Source organism: Crinia signifera, chromosome 4, assembly GCF_055691185.1.
Source record: "Crinia signifera chromosome 4, ASM5569118v1, whole genome shotgun sequence".
In the NCBI taxonomy this organism is placed as follows: Eukaryota; Metazoa; Chordata; class Amphibia; order Anura; family Myobatrachidae; genus Crinia; species Crinia signifera.
In genome coordinates, this window is record NC_139220.1 from 285,572,281 (window position 1) to 285,592,812 (window position 20,532).

At 47.5% G+C, this 20,532-nt stretch overlaps 1 protein-coding gene across 8 annotated transcripts in view; it reads right to left on the bottom strand.

Annotated features, from left to right (window-relative positions):
- Nucleotides 1–20,532, bottom strand: part of ANK1 (ankyrin 1) — a 273,955-nt gene that overhangs the window by 140,583 nt on the left and 112,840 nt on the right. Inside the window, exon 1 of one of the 8 annotated variants that reach the window (XM_083184875.1) lies at nucleotides 7,276–7,427. The exons of the other annotated variants lie outside the window; for them this stretch is intronic. Within the exon in view, the coding sequence (XP_083041001.1) occupies nucleotides 7,276–7,287 (12 nt within the window). The 5' untranslated portion in view covers nucleotides 7,288–7,427. Of the gene's footprint in view, nucleotides 1–7,275; nucleotides 7,428–20,532 lie in introns of those variants that run through there. 8 annotated transcript variants of the gene reach the window in all.

The following is a 20,532-nucleotide window of genomic DNA, read 5'->3' on the forward strand; positions in this document are numbered from 1 at the left end:
CGTGAAATGCGGGAGGGGGGGTTGCGGGGGGGTGTGGGTGGGGGGTTGCCGCAATGACAGGAGGGGGGGTCAGGGGGGGGGAATCGCGGTAGGGGGGGTCGCGGAGGTACCGCGAACCGTGGGAGGGGGGGCCCGGGGGGTTGGCGCGAATCGTGGGAGGGGGGGTCGCGGGGTGCCGCGAATCGCAGGAGGGGGGGGGTGTCACGGGGTGGGGCCGCAAATCACGGGAGTTGCGGGGGGTGCCGCGAATTGCAGGGGGTGTGCTGCGAATCGCGGGAGTGGGGTTGCGGGGGGTGCCGCGAATCGCCACAAGAAAAAATCAACACAGAAAGGTCAACACATGTAAATGTTGACATAAGTGTGGCACTTCATTTGTGTCCATGTCGACACATGAGAATGAATATGAAAACATTCAAAAAGTGAAAAATAAATCTTCAAAAACTCATGTCAACCTTTTTCATTGTCGACCATAGCCGTGTCAGTGTTTTGCATGTGCCATTTAATCCTGGGGTTGCTGTGAATCACGGGGGGGGGGGGGGGGGAGGGAGAAGGTGAGGGGTCGTGGGCGGAAAGAGGGGTCGTGGGTGGATGCCGTGAAATGCGGGAGGGGGGGTTGCGGGGGGGTGTGGGTGGGGGGTTGCCGCAATGACAGGAGGGGGGGTCAGGGGGGGGGGGAATCGCGGTAGGGGGGGTCGCGGAGGTACCGCGAACCGTGGGAGGGGGGGCCCGGGGGGGTTGGCGCGAATCGTGGGAGGGGGGGTCGCGGGGTGCCGCGAATCGCAGGAGGGGGGGGTGTCACGGGGTGGGGCCGCAAATCACGGGAGTTGCGGGGGGTGCCGCGAATTGCAGGGGGTGTGCTGCGAATCGCGGGAGTGGGGTTGCGGGGGGTGCCGCGAATCGCCACAAGAAAAAATCAACACAGAAAGGTCAACACATGTAAATGTTGACATAAGTGTGGCACTTCATTTGTGTCCATGTCGACACATGAGAATGAATATGAAAACATTCAAAAAGTGAAAAATAAATCTTCAAAAACTCATGTCAACCTTTTTCATTGTCGACCATAGCCATGTCAGTGTTTTGCATGTGCCATTTAATCGTGGGGTTGCCGTGAATGGGGTGGGGAGGGAGGTGGGGGGTGTCTGCGAATTGCGCGGGGGGGGGGGGCAAATTGTGGGAGGGGGGGTCGTGGGGGGTGGGTGACGCGAATCACGGGAGGGGGGGGTACCGCGAATCGCGGGAGGGGGTCACTGGGGTGCCGCAAATCGCCACAAGAAGAAATCAACATAGAAAGGTCAACACATTAAATGTTGACATAAGTGTGGCACTTCATTGGTGACCATGTCGCGGCGGGGGGGGGGGGGGGGTGGCGCTCACCTGGTGTGTCTGGTGAGTAGCTGTGTCTTTGCTGGGTAACATGGGGAGGCAGAGGGTGTCTGGCACTGTGGGCTCACTGGGCTGGTTCTCTGTCATGTGAGTCAGTCATGTGAGTCAGAGGCTCCACCCAGCGTTAGAGAGTCAGACACACTTTGAGTGACAGATGTAGCCAAATATATAAGAGATACATAATTAAATAATAAAGAATTGCTAATAAAGGACTTGTGGGCTAGGATATAAAACTAGTATATAAGCTATTTCATCTTTTAAGAAATGATGATTAAAAAGCACAATATAAAAAATTCAACCATGATAATAAAAGAAAAAAGCACAAGAGACCGGTGACTCTTCTGAATGCTAACGATCTGTGACTGACAGAACACCGCATGAAGCAAACTCCAGAATAATATGCCACAAATGTCACCTTACCATCTAAGGCAGGGGTGGCAAAAGGGTCCTCGAGAGCTATCAACGGTCCATGTTTCCAAAAATCACCTAGCTGGTGCACAGCTGTAGTCATTACTAACTGTCACATTTTCAGCTGCAGTCATTCTAGATCCACAGGTTGTCTGAAAACATGAACTGTTGGTAGATCTTGAGGACAGGATTGACCATCCAGCGAGGTGCGATATGTTGTTGTCACAGTGATTTAATGCCAGAAACGGTGCCCGAACTCGCACCCTTCGCAAGCTGAAATCAGCCTGAATTCACACAAAATTACTCAATGCCCTACGGGGCAGCGAGCACTTTTCCTGAAAGTTCTTGCAACCATAAAGTGTTTCCACTGCCGCCATGACACCCGCAAGATCATCGCTTATAATTGGATCTAACCCTAAAGGTGCGTACACACGGGTGCAATTATGTATGAAATCGCTGGCAAAATGGTCGCACAGCGACCATATTGCCAGTGATTTCATGTGCAGCCGGCGATAGATGGCTGGGAGCGCGCTCCCGCGGCCAGCCCTTCATGGTCGCTGGTCGCAGGAGCATGCTCCTGCGACCAGCGGCTTCCCCCAGCAATCGCCGGGCAGGAGGTCAGCGCCGGAGAAATCAGCGCTGTTCTCCCATGCCCTGCGACGCTGCTCTCTCCCTCCTCCCGTCACCTGCTGCTGCGCTCCTCCTCCGCCCCGTAGCAGTGTCTCCTTTTCATCGCTGATGAAAAGGAGACACTAGCAATATGATTGCTGGGGATATATTGCTAGCAATATATCCCCAGCAATCATATAGACCCGTGTGTACACAGCATTAGACAGGTCTTAATATTGAATTAAGCGCAACAGAATATTTGATTGCTATATAAATTAATGTTGTTAATTAAATAATGATACAATTCTCAGTTTTGTCTTGGATTCACTACTCAGTATCATGAAATAACTCCTACTGCACAACCATACCCTGGTTTGTACATAGAGTATATAGTTTACTATGAGCAAAATCTGTCATTTTGCATTAGTAAGACGTATTCTTTCTGTGCTGTATTGGTTGTTCTACTGCCTTGTAAACCTCTCGCTAAAAATATCTGTACAAACAAAAAATAAAATAAGGTAAAACAATGTCGAAAACTTATACTATACTATTGAACACATGCCTACTAGCTAATAAGGGGTACAAAATTATCTGGAGCAAAAAAAAAAAACAGTTTTCAGAACTTTATTGTAGTTTTCACAATTTTTTTTTAAGGGCAATCCTATTAACTCTTTGAGTGCCAATGTTGAGGCTCTCCCGTGAGGCCACCTCCACCCCCGCCCATTTCACGTTGTGGGGTATGAATAGACCCAGTGCACATGTGTCTATTCACGGCGACAGTGTGGGGACTTCCAAAATTGGGAACAGTATCCTTACCCAAAACTTCGGACAATCATATCTGTGTCAACAAGACACACCTACAGAAGCTGTGATGCTTCTATTATCCTTGTAATGCCCAACAAGTTAGAGGAGTATCCCATTATTACACTATACCCCTATGTGTATTCAAATCTATATAACGTTGCAATACATTATTTTAAAATATTTAAGACATTTGAAGGTGCATTTCAGCCCCTGGCTTGCAGCTGTAAATCCTTTGCAGCTACTACCAGTTAGTTTGGTTAATCTCAATGTCATATAGCACAATTTTAATCATATCTAAATATTATTGTCAAGGATCATTTAAAATTAATAACATACAAATATTTACCATTTGTTATCTGTGACATACGTGTGTCTCACAATGCAGTGTCACTGGGAACCACCCTTCAGCCTGCTCCCATGTGATAAGAGCGGGGTGGGGTGTGACGGTGGCAGAACCCATACAGAACAAGCAACAATTTATACAATTTAAAATAGTATGTGTTGTACCAGAATCTTCTGTGCTGGAGCAGAACATCTGGTGTGTATACAGTAATGGCAGTAACAGCTTTGGAACATTTATACCCCTTTTACACCAAAAATACCGGGTCGCACCTGGGTTTTTGGACCTGGGTGCAACCCGGCAGTTGTTCCCTTTTACACCGGCCTCCCCCGGCATTATGCCGGGTAGGGACCGCCGGTGAATTCAGGCCCTGAGCCAGCGCTCAGAGATGACATAATCTCCAAGCGCCGGGAAACCCGCCGACCGTCACCCCCGCAACGCCGACCGATGCGCTGGGGGCAAGCCCAGCACCCAGGTAAGCTGCTGGGCTGCTCCCAGCCTCCATGCGCCCCCAGCCTCCGTCCATGAGGTGAATGGATGCATCCATTCACCTCTGCTGCTGTCGGCATAGTACCGCAGACAGCAGCGGAGGCTGTACCTCCGGACTGACCTCTGCCCAACCTCCGGACTGACCTCAGGGCGCTGCGGTCCGGAGGTTGGGCCTACCTGATTGGAGGAAATGGGTCCCTGGGTCGGATAACTCGGGTTACCCATTTACACGGCCCCTGACTCCAGGGAAGCCCCGTGTCTGACCCTGCACATTTGCGGGGTCGGACATTGGGTAACAGGACCCGGTTTATTTATTTTTTGCCCGTTTACACCAAGCCCCGGCCCGGAGCGTCAATAATCCGGGTCGCGGCTCTGGTGTAAAAGGGGTATTACTGTCCTAGGTACACCCAAGTTGGGTCGACATGCATTGGGTCGACCACTGAAGGTGGACACCTTAAATAGGTCAACATGGCTAAGGTCGACATGGTTGTAAAGTCAACACAAGCATTAGGTCAACAATGGCAAGGTCACCATCAAAATGGGCAAACACAACAATGCCCCTTGCGGGCTTGCTGCGCCACGCTGCGGGCACAGACAGTGGCTTGCTACGCTTGTAACCTATTCTTCCTCTATGGGGGTTGTGGACCCCACGAGGGAGAATAGCCGTTGCCCATCTGTCGGGGTATTAACAGTCGGGATTCTGACATCGGTGTAATGACTGTCGGAATCCCGACTGTCGGTCAGTCATCCGGCACCGGATACAGCATACCTCCCAACATTACACCCTCCCGGAGGGACAAAATGCTCTGTTCTTGGACTTCCCTCTTAGTTTTTGATTGCCATCGCCTGTGGTGAAACACCTTTCTTATCAATGAATCTGTTCAATATAGGTGATGGCAATCATAAATTAAGGGAGAAGTCCAGGAACAGAGCATTGTGTCCCTCCTGGAGAGGTTAATGTTGGGAGGTATGATACTGGCAATGCTGCCCTCTGCTACGTACCACTAATATCTAGCTGGTCTTTGTCCTTTAGATGGCAAAGAAGGAAACAAGAAAAACAGATGACAGCTAGCTCATTTCCTGATACTGTGGGTGAGATTTAATAGGATGGAAGTTTCAGAAAGTGAGAGATTTGGTGAGAAATCTCCAGTTTTTTTAAAGCGGCAATCATTTACACTTCAAAATCAAACTGGTTTTGCAGTGTAAATGATTGCCGCTTTAAAAAAACTGGAGATTTCTTACCAAATCTCTCACTTTCTAAATCTCTCATCCTATTAAATCTCACCCTATATATCTAATGTCTAGTCCAGTAGCGCACGCAGGGGGGGTTTCTGAGTACCCAGAAACCCCCCCAGGAGTCTAAGGGCCCTTGGCTGAAAGCTGAGAGTCCCCTCTTTCCATGGGTACAAGAATTTTAAAAATCGGCCCTTGGGAACCGGACATATCTGACTTCAAAGCAGTGGTCCCCATCAAAGCCTGTTAATTACTCTTCCTAGTCAGATATTTCAGGTTCCAAAAGCTGGGACTCTCCCCCTTTGATGGACACTAGTAGCTTGTCTCTACTGTTCCCAGAACCAGAGATATTAGCCTTCCAGCAGCTGGTTACTGCTCTAGCTCCATACACCTGGTATGTAATTTTATATTCTCGTTGGCAGATTACTCTGCCTCCTGAACTCTCATCCCCTAGTCCCCAGTACCATTTGGTAGGTGGGATTCTCTAGTTTTTAATTCTATTAAAATCTTAGAAATCAATTTTTTACAACTGGAGATATCTGCAGTCAAGCAAGCTGTCCTCCCACCAGAAAATTATGAATAATAAGCCCACTCCACTATACACCCCTCCTCTGCATATTAAACATCCTCTACCACACTGGAAGTTATGTATCAGGGCCCCTTCATTCAGCCCAATGCCCCATCTCCCACCATCTGTGCAGTAAAGGGGTAAGTAGTGGAAATTACTGATCCAGGCCCTACATGCTAAGCGGTTTATATAATACCCCCTACCACCTGGGGGACATCAAAGCTTCCCCCACTCCTACCACTGGAGGATCGGTAGGTGCCCCAATACATTGCTATGCCCATGGGTCTACTCTGCTGTTGACGCCGTATGTATGTATGTATGTATGTATGTATGTATATATATATATATATATATATATATATATATATATATATATAATTTTTTTTATTATTATTATTTATATACATTTGGTCTATCTATAATACTTTAACTGAGTCACCTAAGTGTCCATCTCCGTGCTTTGCTCCGCCCCTCTGGAAACCCCCTTCTGAAAATCCTGTGTTTGCCACTGTAGTCTAATGATAATTTATTAAAATTTAACTCACATCCTTTATGTTCTGTGTAGGGGAGTTTGGGCGGCCAAGTTCCCAACCTCACATCATATCCTTAGTACCCCAACAATACACGTTTTGCAGGTCACCCGGCAGGTGCACAGATGTACACATTATTCAGACAAATTTTAAAAGATCCACAGGTGGAGCTAATAATTTCACTTGCAATTCTGTGAGGAGACCTGGAAAACCTGCACTGTTGGGAGTACTTGAGAACCAAGGTTAGGAACCACTGGTGTAGAAGAAACGGTACTTGTGTATTATCACGGCGCCCCCGATTATGCCCGATTTTTAATTGTACAGGCACCCAGATGCCTGATTCCCATGTTAAATGCCCCCCCCCCGACCACGCTTCGGGTTGGCGTTGATAGTGGGGTGGCGTTAACAATGGGGGGAATTTAACATTGTCATTACCCATCAGGGTGGGGATACAATTAAAAAATCGGGTCTGGGTGGGCATTTAACTTTGAAATTGCGTTGCATCGCATCACATGCCATTATAATGGCATGCGATGCGACGCGATATTAAAATTGTACACTCATCCCGGGAAAAGCCTCAAATCGGGTCCATCGCATACCTTAATTAGTGGTATGCGATGCGACGCGACGGGCGCCGTGATAATACACAAGTACCGAAGAAACAATATAATACTGTAAGTAAGCCAAGCCAAGTATCTTAAGTTTGAATTATAGTAATTCTGCCAAATACAAAAACACCAATATTCTGTTTTAAAGTTTGAGCATTGAATACATAATAATTAATGACCGTGCACTCAGTCACAAAGAGAGTTTTATTAAGTCCTTGGAAGCTAGCCTCTGGCATCCTTGTCATGTAGACAGTGTTACATCACCGTTTACACCAGTCATTGCTAGCTAGCATCACTCACCTTAATGAACATAGTGACACAAAGAGGTGGCTGTCAGCCTCGGTATGTGTCTCCTGTCGCCGTGTCTTGCAGTCTCTCCAGCACCTTCTGACTCTATAATAGACAAGAGCCTCTCTTGCTATCTCTGTCTGCAGCCTCTCTTACTATCTGGCAGACCAGGCACTTGTATAGCCCTGCTCTGATCTACTCCTCCCTAACTTTGTCTGTCTCCATGTCAGTACTTCTGTCCATTGCTTCACTTGTGTCAGAACATAGATATAACTGGATAATAGCTGAGCTAGTCAGTGGTTACAGCAATGTACAGCCATGCCATGTCACACACCGCAGTCATTACAACCACACATCTGTGGTTACCAGACAATTTATTCTCTATCTTGTCATCCTGAAAGGTGTCGCTAACAAACACTATCAAGGTGTGGAACTCCACTGTCAACACAACGGATGTGTGGTTTTACAATGTTCTTTATCCTTATGCTCTTTGGTTTTATTTGATTTACTGACATATCAGGATATTCATACATACTCTCCAGTTCCTTTATTATTCTTACTTATAAATTGTCTTACAGGCCTTTAACAAAAGCCTAAAACCATGACTGGATTGATGTGGCTAAATATGTTTTTAGAAGCGGGGTTACCCCAGGCTTGCCTACCCTCCCGGAATGGCCGGGAGTCTCCTGAAAACTGGGTCCGCCTTCCGGCCCCACGGGAAGGTGGGCAAGTCTCCCACTTTCTGGTCATAGCCCCCGCTCCCCCCTTGCCCGCTGATTTACTTACCGAAAATCGCGTTACGCGGAGAGGGGGTGGGGCTAAAATGACGCAATAGCTGCATTTTGCGTCATTTAAGCCCCGCCCACTCTCAGTGGCCCGCGAATCACAGTGTTTTCTGGCATGGGGGCGGGGCCAAGTGATGTCAGCCTTGCCTCTGCCGCCCTGACGTGTTGCCTCTCCGGGCTTCTCCTGGAGAGGTGAAATTGAAAGTAGGCAAGTATGGGTTACCCTGAAATAGAAAACAATCTGAGATATCTCCTACATAAGACACACTAGGGCCAGATGTATAAAGCTTCAAAAGTGATAAAATGGAGAGTGATAAACAGCCAGCCAATCAGCTCCTACCTGCCATGTCACAGACTGGGTTTGAAAAATAACAGGTGGGAGCTGATTGGCTGGCTGTTCATCACTCTCCATTTGGTACTTGTGTATTATCACGGCGCCCATCTCATCGCAGACCATAAGGCATGTGATGGTATGCGATGCGATGTCCCACGATGTTCCCCAATGTCAAACAATGTTAAAATTGTATGGCATTGTATATGGCATACGATGCCATACAATGCGATGTGATGCGATTATAAATTGTATAAGTACCCTAATGGGTGCTTACAATGTTAAATGCACCCCCACGCCACCCCCAGTATGAACGTGAACCCAAAGCATGGCGAGCGCAGCGAGACCGCGAGGGGCGGCTGTACGCGTCCTCCGACCTTTTTCATACCCCCACTATCCACGTCGGCGTGGAGTTGATCTTATATAGTGTGACGAGCGCAGCGAGCCCCGCGAGGGGATGCGCATTACTTTACAGGTATACGCGTCCGCTCGCCACACTTCCGGCTCGGTGGCTCGCTGCGCTCGCCACACTATATAAAGTCAGCTCCACGCCGACGTGGATAGTGGGGGTATGAAAAGGTTGGAGGACGTGTACCGCCGCCCCTCGCAGGCTCGCTGCGCTCACCATGCTTCGGGTTAACATTCATACTGGGGGGTGGCGTGGGGGTGCATTTAACATTGTAAGCACTCATTAGGGTGCTTATACAATTTAACATCGTATAGGGGGCTTACATCGCATCGCATCGCAGTCCATCAGGTGTATGGCATGCGATGCAATGAAAAATCGTGCAACTTAATATCGGGGGCGCCGTGATAATACACAAGTACCCTCCATTTTATCACTTTTTGAAGCTTGATACATCTGGCCCGAATTGAGAATACTGTAGTCCAGTGGTACCCAAACGTTCTTGACCAGGATGCCTTAGAATATCAGCATTTGTTCAAGGCACCCCTAGTCAAATGTTTCTTATGGATAAATAAAAAAATAATGTAAATTGTGCTTAACTGTCACCCTCAGGTTCAATTATGTGGTGGGGCACATAGCTGTGGTTCTAATTGCCCATACCTTTTATGATTGGCAGCCACCAGCACTGGTTTTGCTTATCACTTTGAGCATAAATAATTTGTTTTGGTCGTGGACCCCCAACCTGAGGCAACTTGCAAACATCCCGAGGCACCCCAGGGTTTGGGAACCACTGATGTAGTCCCTAGAATTCTTGGCCTGTTAAAACCTTGAGGAGATGGCATTAGCATGGCCTATAAGGAGAGCAGCACTGGAAAGGGATCTTGTGATTCTTCCTTGGCAGGCTCAGTGCTTCTTTTTATGTATTTTTATATGTAAGAGTGGCCTAATGGCAGTGGGTAGGTTGTGTCAGAGCTCGGAATTAAAGCCTTATAGGAAGATGTCACTGTAGGATTTTTGCAAGAGCAGGCTTGTATTGGAGCCTTTACATGTTTGGTAACTACCCTGCTAGTTATCTGGTATCACTGGGAATAGCAGTGATTAATAAATAATGATTAAACTGGCAAAGGTGTGATAGTAACTCATCAACTCACTACTTTCTCTGTCGTTAATGCTGTGTACACACGGGGGCGATAGGGGCTGAAATCGCTGGAAATATGGTCGCTGGTGACCATATTGCCAGTGATTGGGAGTGTGCCCCGGCGATAAATCGCCGGGTGCGTGCTCCCGTTTTCAGCCCCTTTCTAATCGCTGGTCGCAGGAGCTTGCTCCTGCGACCAGCTAATTAATTACCTCTGCGGCACCGCCAGCAGAGGTTCCTTTTCATCAGCGACCATCTCTGGTCGTTGATGCAAAGGAGACACTGGGCAATATATTGCTCAACAATATATTGCTAGCAATATATTGCTAAGCAATATATCTCCCCCCGTGTGTACGGGGCTTATGGTGGATCTCTGGCTGGACTATGCTTCTGACACTGGTCAAATGCTAGCAGCATGGACTATGCGTCACTGCTTTGGAACCATAGACACTGCAATCTGTCAATCATGCTACTTGATGTAAGATAATGGGAACATAGTCATAGCCCGGAGTCTTGTTGAGCAATATAGAAATAATAATACAGGTTGAGTATCCCTTATCCGAAATGCTCGGGACCAAAAGCATTTTTGGATAAGGGATTTTTCCGGATTTTGGAATATTTGTTTTCTCCATACTTACCTGGTCCCCTGGTAGTGCACCGATGGTCCCCCGATGTCCATGGTGGCCTTCAGGATCCTCTTCAATGGCATCTCCGGTCCCAGGGGTGCATTGCACAAGTGTGTGGGCCGCCGGTGATGTCACTGGTGCATAGAGTGTCCAACTCATCCCTTTAAACTGGGACACATATTAATTACACAGGTGTATGGCATGCGATGCAATGAAAAATCGTGCAACTTAATATCGGGGGCGCCGTGATAATACACAAGTACCCTCCATTTTATCACTTTTTGAAGCTTGATACATCTGGCCCGAATTGAGAATACTGTAGTCCAGTGGTTCCCAAACGTTCTTGACCAGGATGCCTTAGAATATCAGCATTTGTTCAAGGCACCCCTAGTCAAATGTTTCTTATGGATAAATAAAAAAATAATGTAAATTGTGCTTAACTGTCACCCTCAGGTTCAGTTATGTGGTGGGGCACATAGCTGTGGTTCTAATTGCCCATACCTTTTATGATTGGCAGCCACCAGCACTGGTTTTGCTTATCACTTTGAGCATAAATAATTTGTTTTGGTCGTGCAAGTTTGCAAGGCAACTTGCAAACATCCCGAGGCACCCCAGGGTTTGGGAACCATTGATGTAGTCCCTAGAATTCTTGGCCTGTTAAAACCTTGAGGAGATGGCATTAGCATGGCCTATAAGGAGAGCAGCACTGGAAAGGGATCTTGTGATTCTTCCTTGGCAGGCTCAGTGCTTCTTTTTATGTATTTTTATTAGAGATGAGCGGGTCCGGATCCCCGAGATCCGACAGATCCGAATATCGGGGATCCGGGCCAGATCCGAGCCGGCTCGGGTGTTCCCGTCTGAATTCCGGACCAATAACGAGGCCGAACGTCATCATCGCGCTGTCGGATTCTCGCGGGAGCGGGATCTTATAAAAGTGTGCTCCGTGACCTGACCTGTGCCCTCACTGCCCTGTGCTGTGCTCCGTGCCATGTGCTCCGTGCTGTGCTCCGTGACCTGCCCTCACTGCCCTGTGCTGTGCTCCGTGCCATGTGCTCCGTGCTGTGCTGTGCCCTGTGTTGTAGACTTGTGGCCTGAGCCCTGTAGTGTGATTTAACTAACTAGGTGCTGCAGTGCTCACACGCAGGGGCTGCAGTGTCCACTGTCCAGGGGCTGTCCTGTGGCCCGTGCCCTGATGTGATTTATTTAGCCCTAAGCCCTGTGTTGTGATTTATTTTATTTAGCCCTGAACCCTGTGTTTTTTTTTGTGATTTAACTAACTCAGTGCTGCAGTGCTCACACACAGGGGCTGCAGTGCTGCTGAGTAGTACACTGTGTACAGGGGCAGCATTAATACAAGGGGCTGTGTCCAGTGTGACGGCCTATATCTTATCCATTGTCCAGTGTCACAAGTCACTCACGACATATATCCTGTGTCCTGTCCTGTGTGACGACTGACGACATATCCTGTGTCCTGTGTGACGACATATATCCTGTGTCGTGCTGCAGTGCTCACACGCAGGGGCTGCAGTGCTGCTGAGTAGTACACTGTGTACAGGGGCAGCATTAATACAAGGGGCTGTGTCCAGTGTGACGGCCTATATCTTATCCAGTGTCACAAGTCACTCACGACATATATCCTGTGTCCTGTCCTGTGTGACGACTGACGACATATCATGTGTCCAGTGTGACGACATATATCCTGTGTCCAGTGTGAAGACATATATCCTGTGTCGTGCTGCAGTGCTCACACGCAGGGGCTGCAGTGTCCACTGTCCAGGGGCTGTCCTGTGGCCCGTGCCCTGATGTGATTTATTTAGCCCTAAGCCCTGTGTTTAGCCCTGAACCCTTTGTTTTTTTGTGTGATTTAACTAACCAACTCAGTGCTGCAGTGCTCACACACAGGGGCTGCAGTGCTGCTGAGTAGTACACTGTGTACAGGGGCAGCATTAATACAAGGGGCTGTGTCCAGTGTGACGGCCTATATCTTATCCATTGTCCAGTGTCACAAGTCACTCACGACATATATCCTGTGTCCTGTCCTGTGTGACGACTGACGACATATCCTGTGTCCAGTGTGACGACATATATCCTGTGTCCAGTGTGAAGACATATATCCTGTGTCGTGCTGCAGTGCTCACACGCAGGGGCTGCAGTGTCCACTGTCCAGGGGCTGTCCTGTGGCCCGTGCCCTGATGTGATTTATTTAGCCCTAAGCCCTGTGTTTAGCCCTGAACCCTTTGTTTTTTTTTTTGTGATTTAACTAACTAACTCAGTGCTGCAGTGCTCACACACAGGGGCTGCAGTGCTGCTGAGTAGTACACTGTGTACAGGGGCAGCATTAATACAAGGGGCTGTGTCCAGTGTGACGGCCTATATCTTATCCATTGTCCAGTGTCACAAGTCACTCACGACATATATCCTGTGTCCTGTCCTGTGTGACGACTGACGACATATCCTGTGTCCAGTGTGACGACATATATCCTGTGTCCACTGTGACGACATATATCCATTGTCCAGTGTGACAACATATATCCTGTGTCCAGTGTGACGACATATATCCTGTGTCCAGTGTGACGACATATATCCAGTGTCCAGTGTGACGACATATATCCTGTGTCCAGTGTGACGACATATATCCTGTGTCCAGTGTGACGACATATATCCTGTGTCCAGTGTGACGACATATATCCTGTGTCCAGTGTGACGACATATATCCTGTGTCCAGCGTGACATATATCCATTGTCCAGTGTCGTGCTGCAGTGCTCACACGCAGGGGCTGCAGTGCTGCTGAGTAGTACACTGTGTACAGGGGCAGCATTAATACAAGGGGCTGTGTCCAGTGTGACGGCCTATATCTTATCCAGTGTCACAAGTCACTCACGAAATATATCCTGTGTCCTGTCCTGTGTGACGACTGACGACATATCCTGTGTCCAGTGTGACGACATATATCCTGTGTCCAGTGTGAAGACATATATCCTGTGTCGTGCTGCAGTGCTCACACGCAGGGGCTGCAGTGTCCACTGTCCAGGGGCTGTCCTGTGGCCCGTGCCCTGATGTGATTTATTTAGCCCTAAGCCCTGTGTTTAGCCCTGAACCCTTTGTTTTTTGTGTGATTTAACTAACTAACTTAGTGCTGCAGTGCTCACACACAGGGGCTGCAGTGCTGCTGAGTAGTACACTGTGTACAGGGGCAGCATTAATACAAGGGGCTGTGTCCAGTGTGACGGCCTATATCTTATCCAGTGTCACAAGTCACTCACGACATATATCCTGTGTCCTGTCCTGTGTGACGACTGACGACATATCCTGTGTCCAGTGTGACGACATATCCTGTGTCCAGTGTGACGACATATATCCTGTGTCCACTGTGACGACATATATCCATTGTCCAGTGTGACGACATATATCCTGTGTCCAGTGTGACGACATATATCCTGTGTCCAGCGTGACATATATCCATTGTCCAGTGTGACGACATATATCCTGTGTCCAGTGTGACGACATATATCCTGTGTCCAGTGTGACGACATATATCCTGTGTCCAGTGTGACGACATATATCCTGTGTCCAGTGTGACGACATATATCCTGTGTCCAGTGTGACGACATATATCCAGTGTCCAGTGTGACGACATATATCCAGTGTCCAGTGTGACGACATATATCCAGTGTCCAGTGTGACGACATATATCCTGTGTCCAGTGTGACGACATATATCCTGTGTCCAGTGTGACGACATATATCCTGTGTCCAGTGTGACGACATATATCCTGTGTCCAGTGTGACGACATATATCCTGTGTCCAGCGTGACATATATCCATTGTCCAGTGTGACGACATATATCCTGTGTCCAGTGTGACGACATATATCCAGTGTCCAGTGTGACGACATATATCCAGTGTCCAGTGTGACGACATATATCCTGTGTAACGGGCTGTGTCGTGCTGCAGTGTCCAGTGACCAGTGGCAGTGTCCAGTGTCACAGGCTGTGTCCAGTGTAAAAAATCAGAAAAATAAAAAAAAGTATTCAAAAATTTTTTGGGGGGGAGGATGATGGAGGAGGAAATAGTGGGAGATCAGCAACCTGATAGAACTTCTGAAGCTGCTACCACCAGTCAGATTCATGATGGCAAGGTCGATGGTCAAAGGCCTAGAGGCCATGTAAAAGCAAAGCAGAAATCAAATTTTACAATGGTCCATAAAAAAAAAATTAAGTCACGTGCGGAGAAAAATAAAATTGGCAATATGCCGTTCACCACACGCAGTGGGAAGGAAAGGCTACGGCCTTGGCCTTTGTTTCTGACTGATGGTACAGCGTCTCAGAAGAATGATGGTAGCCCTTCTGCTACTACAAAAAAAAAGAATGAAAGTTTTTAAGACAAAGGCGAGTTCACAAATGTCACAAATCCCAGAGGAGAGTCTAAGTGTGTCCGTAGATGCCATATGTGAGCCGGACCTTTCAAATACTGTTTGTGAAGAGGAGGTTCATTCCACCATTTGCATGCCCTCTGCAAGTGTGTGCAAGAGCATCCCCAGTCAAGATTTTGACCTGGTTATTGAGGATGCTTCTGAGGAATTGGATGTGGATTCTGTTGGTGAAGCTGGCACACAGAGGGATGCGGATGATGACGATGTTGGGGATGATGTTGTTTGTTTTAAGGCACCGACGGAGACAGTTGTTGTCCGGGGTGTGGAAAAGCCCATTGTCATGCCAGGGCAAAAGACCAAAAAATCCACCTCGTATGTATGGAATTATTTCTACCCAAATCCGGACAACAACTGTCAAGCCGTGTGTGGCGTTTGCAAAGCTATTGTAAGTAGAGGTAAGGACGTGCAGCACCTTGGGACCTCCTCACTGTTACGGCATTTGCAGCGCATCCATCAGAAGTTTTTGTCAAAAGAAACTGTGAACAAACATGTAGCAGCCCGCCCAGCGTCACCGTCCTGCTCCCCTTTCTCTGTTAAATCCAAGGTCCTGCAATCTCCTCAAACAACTGCATCATCCCCATCCTCAGAGATTATGGGATTGGGAAGTAGTCCTGCACCCAATGTCATGATCCTGACTGAATCCTCTCCTATCCTGGATTCCTCAGAAGCATCCTTATCAGGTACACCTGTTGCTTCTGCTGCTGCTGGTGCTGCTGCTTCAAGGAAAGGGACCAGGAATGCTAGTCCTGATCACTTAGCCAAGCAACTGACTGTAAGTCAATCCTTTGAAAGGGGGATGAAGTATGCCAGCAGTCACCCCGTTGCACAGCGTATTACTGACGCCATAACAACTATGTTGGTAATAGACGTGCGTCCAGTATCCGCAATTAATTCTGTGGGTTTTACCCAGTTGCTAGAGATCCTGTGTCCCCGTTACCAAATTCCATCTAGGTTCCACTTCTCCAGGAAGGCAATACCCAGGCTGTACACGGACATTAAAAAAAGCGTTGTTACTGTCCTTAAAAATGCCTCTGTACCCACTGTCCACTTAACCACGGATATGTGGACAAGCGGAACAGGGCAAACAAAAGACTACATGTCTGTGACTGCTCACTGGGTGGATGTATTGCCTTCAGCAGCAGCACCAACAGCAGCAGCAGCAACAGCAACATCATCTCCCATTGCTATTCAGAGGCAGGCTACACTGTGTATCACCGGTTTCAGTAAAAGGCACACAGCGGAAAACCTCCTAGAAAAACTACGGGAAGTCATTGCGCAATGGCTTACCCCACTTGGACTCTCCTCAGGATTTGTGGTATCCGACAATGCCACCAATATTGTGAGTGCATTACATGTGGGCGAATTCCAACATGTCCCATGTTTTGCTCACACAGTAAATTTGGTGGTGCACCATTTCTTGAAAAAGGACAGGGGTGTTCAAGAGATGTTGTCCGTTGTTCGGAAAATTTGTGGACATTTTCGCCATTCTGCAAGTGCGTGCAGGAGATTGCAAGACTTGCAAGAAAAGCTAAATTTGCCCTGCCATCAGCTGAAGCAAGAGGTGGTCACGAGGTGGAATTCCACCCTCTATATGCTTCAGCGGATGGAGGAGCAGCAAAAGGCCATCCAAACCTACACCTCGACCTATGACATAGGGAGAGGAACGGGAATGCACCTGAGTCAAGCTCAGTGGAGAATAATTTCCGTGGTGTGCAAGATCCTGCAGCCCTTTGAGGCTGCTACACGCGAAGTTAGTTCTGACACTGCCAGCTTGAGCCAGGTCATTCCCTTGATAGGCCTTTTGCAAAAGCAGTTGGCGAAAATGAAGGAGGAGTTGAAGCACAGTGAATCTGCAAAATATGTAGGACTAGTGGATCACGCTATTAGTTCACTTAGCAAGGATCCAAGGGTCGTCGATCTCTTACAATTAGATCATTATATTTTGGTGACAATACTGGATCCTAGGTTTAAGTCTTACATTGTGTCTTTGTTACCAATGGGAACAAATCTGCAGAGGTGCAAAGACCTCTTGCTCCAAAATTTGTCAGCTGAAGCGGAAAGTGGCAGGCACACAACTTCTCCTTCAATTTCTACCACTGGGGTTGCGAGGAAAAGGCTAAATTTTCCTAGGAGACCCACTGCTATTCAGTCCGGAAATATATTTGACATCTGGTCCGGACTGAAGGAGCTTCCTAGCATAATGGACATGTCGACTGCTACTGACTATGATGCTATCACAATTGAAAGAATGGTGGATGACTACTTTGCCGATAGCATCGATATAGGTATGTCAGATTGTCCATTCCATTATTGGCAAGAAAAGAAGGCAATGTGGCGTCCTTTGCACAAACTGGCTTTGCTTTACTTAAGTTGTCCACCCTCCAGTGTATATTCTGAGAGAGTCTTCAGCGCAGCTGGGAACCTTGTAAGCGATCGGCATAGGAGGTTACTTCCCCAAAACGTGGAGAAGATGATGTTCATAAAAATGAATTTCAAATTCCACGAACTTGACCTCCTTCACCAGCACTTATGTCCTCCTAATACACACAGTCCTCCTGTATTGGTTGATTCCAGCGACGACGAATTAATTGTGTGTGAAGAAGAGGATGAGGCTGAGGAATCTGATGCTGAGGATGACATCTTGTAAAGCCAGTTTGTGCAATGGCCATTGCCATTTATTTTTCGTGGGGGCCCAAACAAACCAATCATTTCAGACACAGTTGACAGTCCCTGCCGCTGAAGTCCCTGTCGCTGAAATGATTGGTTTGTTAAACAGTGCATGTCCTGTATACTACATAAGGGTGGGTGGGAGGGCCCAAGGACAATGTCATCTTGCACCTCTTTCTGCGTCGTTTTGTTGGCTGTTGTAGCGTCCTAATTTTTTTACCTCTTTGGTGGATGAATGTTGGGGAGATGGGTGATTTCTCTCTCCACATCATCTATTATGGATGAAAATATGTCCTCATGGACATCCATGGTCTCATCCATTCCTATCGTACTTCTTTTTTGGATGGGATGTGATGGATGGATGGCTGGGTGGCAGGGCCCCAGCAAATCTTTTTCTTGCACCTCTTTCTGCGTCATTTGTTGGCTCTTTGTAGCGTCCTAAATTTTTAAATCTTTGATGGATGAATGGTGGGGAGATGGGTGGTGTCTTTCTCCACATCATCTATTATGGATGAAAATATGTCCTCATGGACATCCATGGTCTTATCCTTTCCTATCGTACTTCTTTTTGGATAGGATGTCCCGGATGGATGGATGGCTGGGTGGGTGGCAGGGCCCCAGCAAATCTTTTTCTTGCACCTCTTTCTGCGTCATTTGTTGGCTCTTTGTAGCGTCCTAAATTTTTAAATCTTTGATGGATGAATGGTGGGGAGGTGGGTGGTTTCTCTCTTCACATCATCCATTATGGATGAAAATATGTCCTCATGGACATCCATGGTCTTATCCCTTCCTATCATACTTTTTGGATGGGATGTGATGGATGGATGGCTGGGTGGCAGGGCCCCAGCAAATCTTTTTCTTGCACCTCTTTCTGCGTCATTTGTTGGCTCTTTGTAGCGTCCTAAATTTTTAAATCTTTGATGGATGAATGGTGGGGAGATGGGTGGTGTCTTTCTCCACATCATCTATTATGGATGAAAATATGTCCTCATGGACATCCATGGTCTTATCCCTTCCTATCGTACTTCTTTTTGGATAGGATGTCCCGGATGGATGGATGGCTGGGTGGCAGGGCCCCAGCAAATCTTTTTCTTGCACCTCTTTCTGCGTCATTTGTTGGCTCTTTGTAGCGTCATAAATTTTTAAATCTTTGATGGATGAATGGTGGGGAGATGGGTGGTGTCTTTCTCCACATCATCTATTATGGATGAAAATATGTCCTCATGGACATCCATGGTCTTATCCCTTCCTATCGTACTTTTTGGATAGGATGTCCCGGATGGATGGATGGCTGGGTGGCAGGGCCCCAGCAAATCTTTTTCTTGCACCTCTTTCTGCGTCATTTGTTGGCTCTTTGTAGCGTCATAAATTTTTAAATCTTTGATGGATGAATGGTGGGGAGATGGGTGATTCGCTCTCCACCCCATCCATAATGGATGAAAACATGTCCTCAGGGACATCCATGGTCTTATTCATTCCTAGACCGAGTGCGTGGCTTCGGGAGGAACACACGTGATTTGGTGAAGTGGTGAGGGAGGTAAGGGAAAACACACCTAGCCAGCCAGCTCAAACAAATTAACCTTAGCGGTGAATTGGGTGACAGATGTAGCAGACTAATTGACCCTACTACATAGATAGCGGTCTATAAGGGTAGACCTATATAGGGATCTCCTAACCTGGGGTCCTAGAGAGGTGGAGGCCACCAATTACCCCACCCCTGCCACCAATTACCCCACCCCCCTCCACCCATTAGGTGATGGATGAGGAGGCAACTGGTAATGCTCCCAGCGTTCAGAAACCACGTGACCTCACGCCAGATAGGGGTCTTGTTAGATATTAAACTGATATAATCAGATACTACCTTGCAGACTAAATAAGTGCTGCACGAAACGCCCACTGCTCCTTGGCTGAACATGAGGAAGAGTGCTCAATCAAGCCAAACAGGGGTTTTGGTACTTGATTGGATCTTCTACCAGAGGAGCGCAGCTACTAGTATAGCTTTGAACGAAGATCGGTCCTTCTCTATTGGGGAAGAATAGATGTCATCAGTGACATCCAGAGTATATCCTCCTTTTGGGATAGTATGGATGGATTGATAAATGTTTGGGAAGAAGTAGTCCCAACAGCTGCTGATGGTCAGTGTACTAGACCAAGTGCGTGCCTTCGGGAGGAACACATGTAATGTGGTGAAGTGGTGAGGGAGGAAATGGAAAACGTACGCCTAGCCTGTCTGATCAAGTTTGATAAGGAGGTATCTTCACAAACCACGTGACCTCACGCCAGATAGGGGTCTTGTTAGATATTAAACTAATCAAATGTTCTCTTCTCTTGCTAATGGTGTGGAGGTTCTAAAAGAGGAGTGCAGCTACAAGGGGGGGGGGGGGGGTTATTAAACTGCCACAATGTCTGCCCCTGTAGTGCTGCTCTGCTTCCGACATGTGCCAGGTTGGAAGTGTAAGGTCCACATGTATGTGATGCCCACTGCTGTCGCCTAGCTTAGTCATCCAGCTACATCGGGATAACCTTATGGCCCTACTACAGTAAATGAAAACGATTTTGTGAGCTGTGAAGTGATCAAAATTGTCTAGAAATGAGTGGAAACTAATGTTATTGAGCTCAATAACACTTTAGGGGCAAAAACAGGCCTGAAAACTATTATTTTAGCAATTTTTAGCATTTTTCCAAATAAATCCAGATCCAAAACCAAAACCAAAACCCGCAAGGGTGGTTTTGCCAAAACCAATCCAGATCCAAAACACGAAGGGAGATCCAGATCCAAAACCAAAACCAAAACCCAAAAAAGTGGCCGCCGCACATCTCTAATTTTTATATGTAAGAGTGGCCTAATGGCAGTGGGTAGGTTGTGTCAGAGCTCGGAATTAAA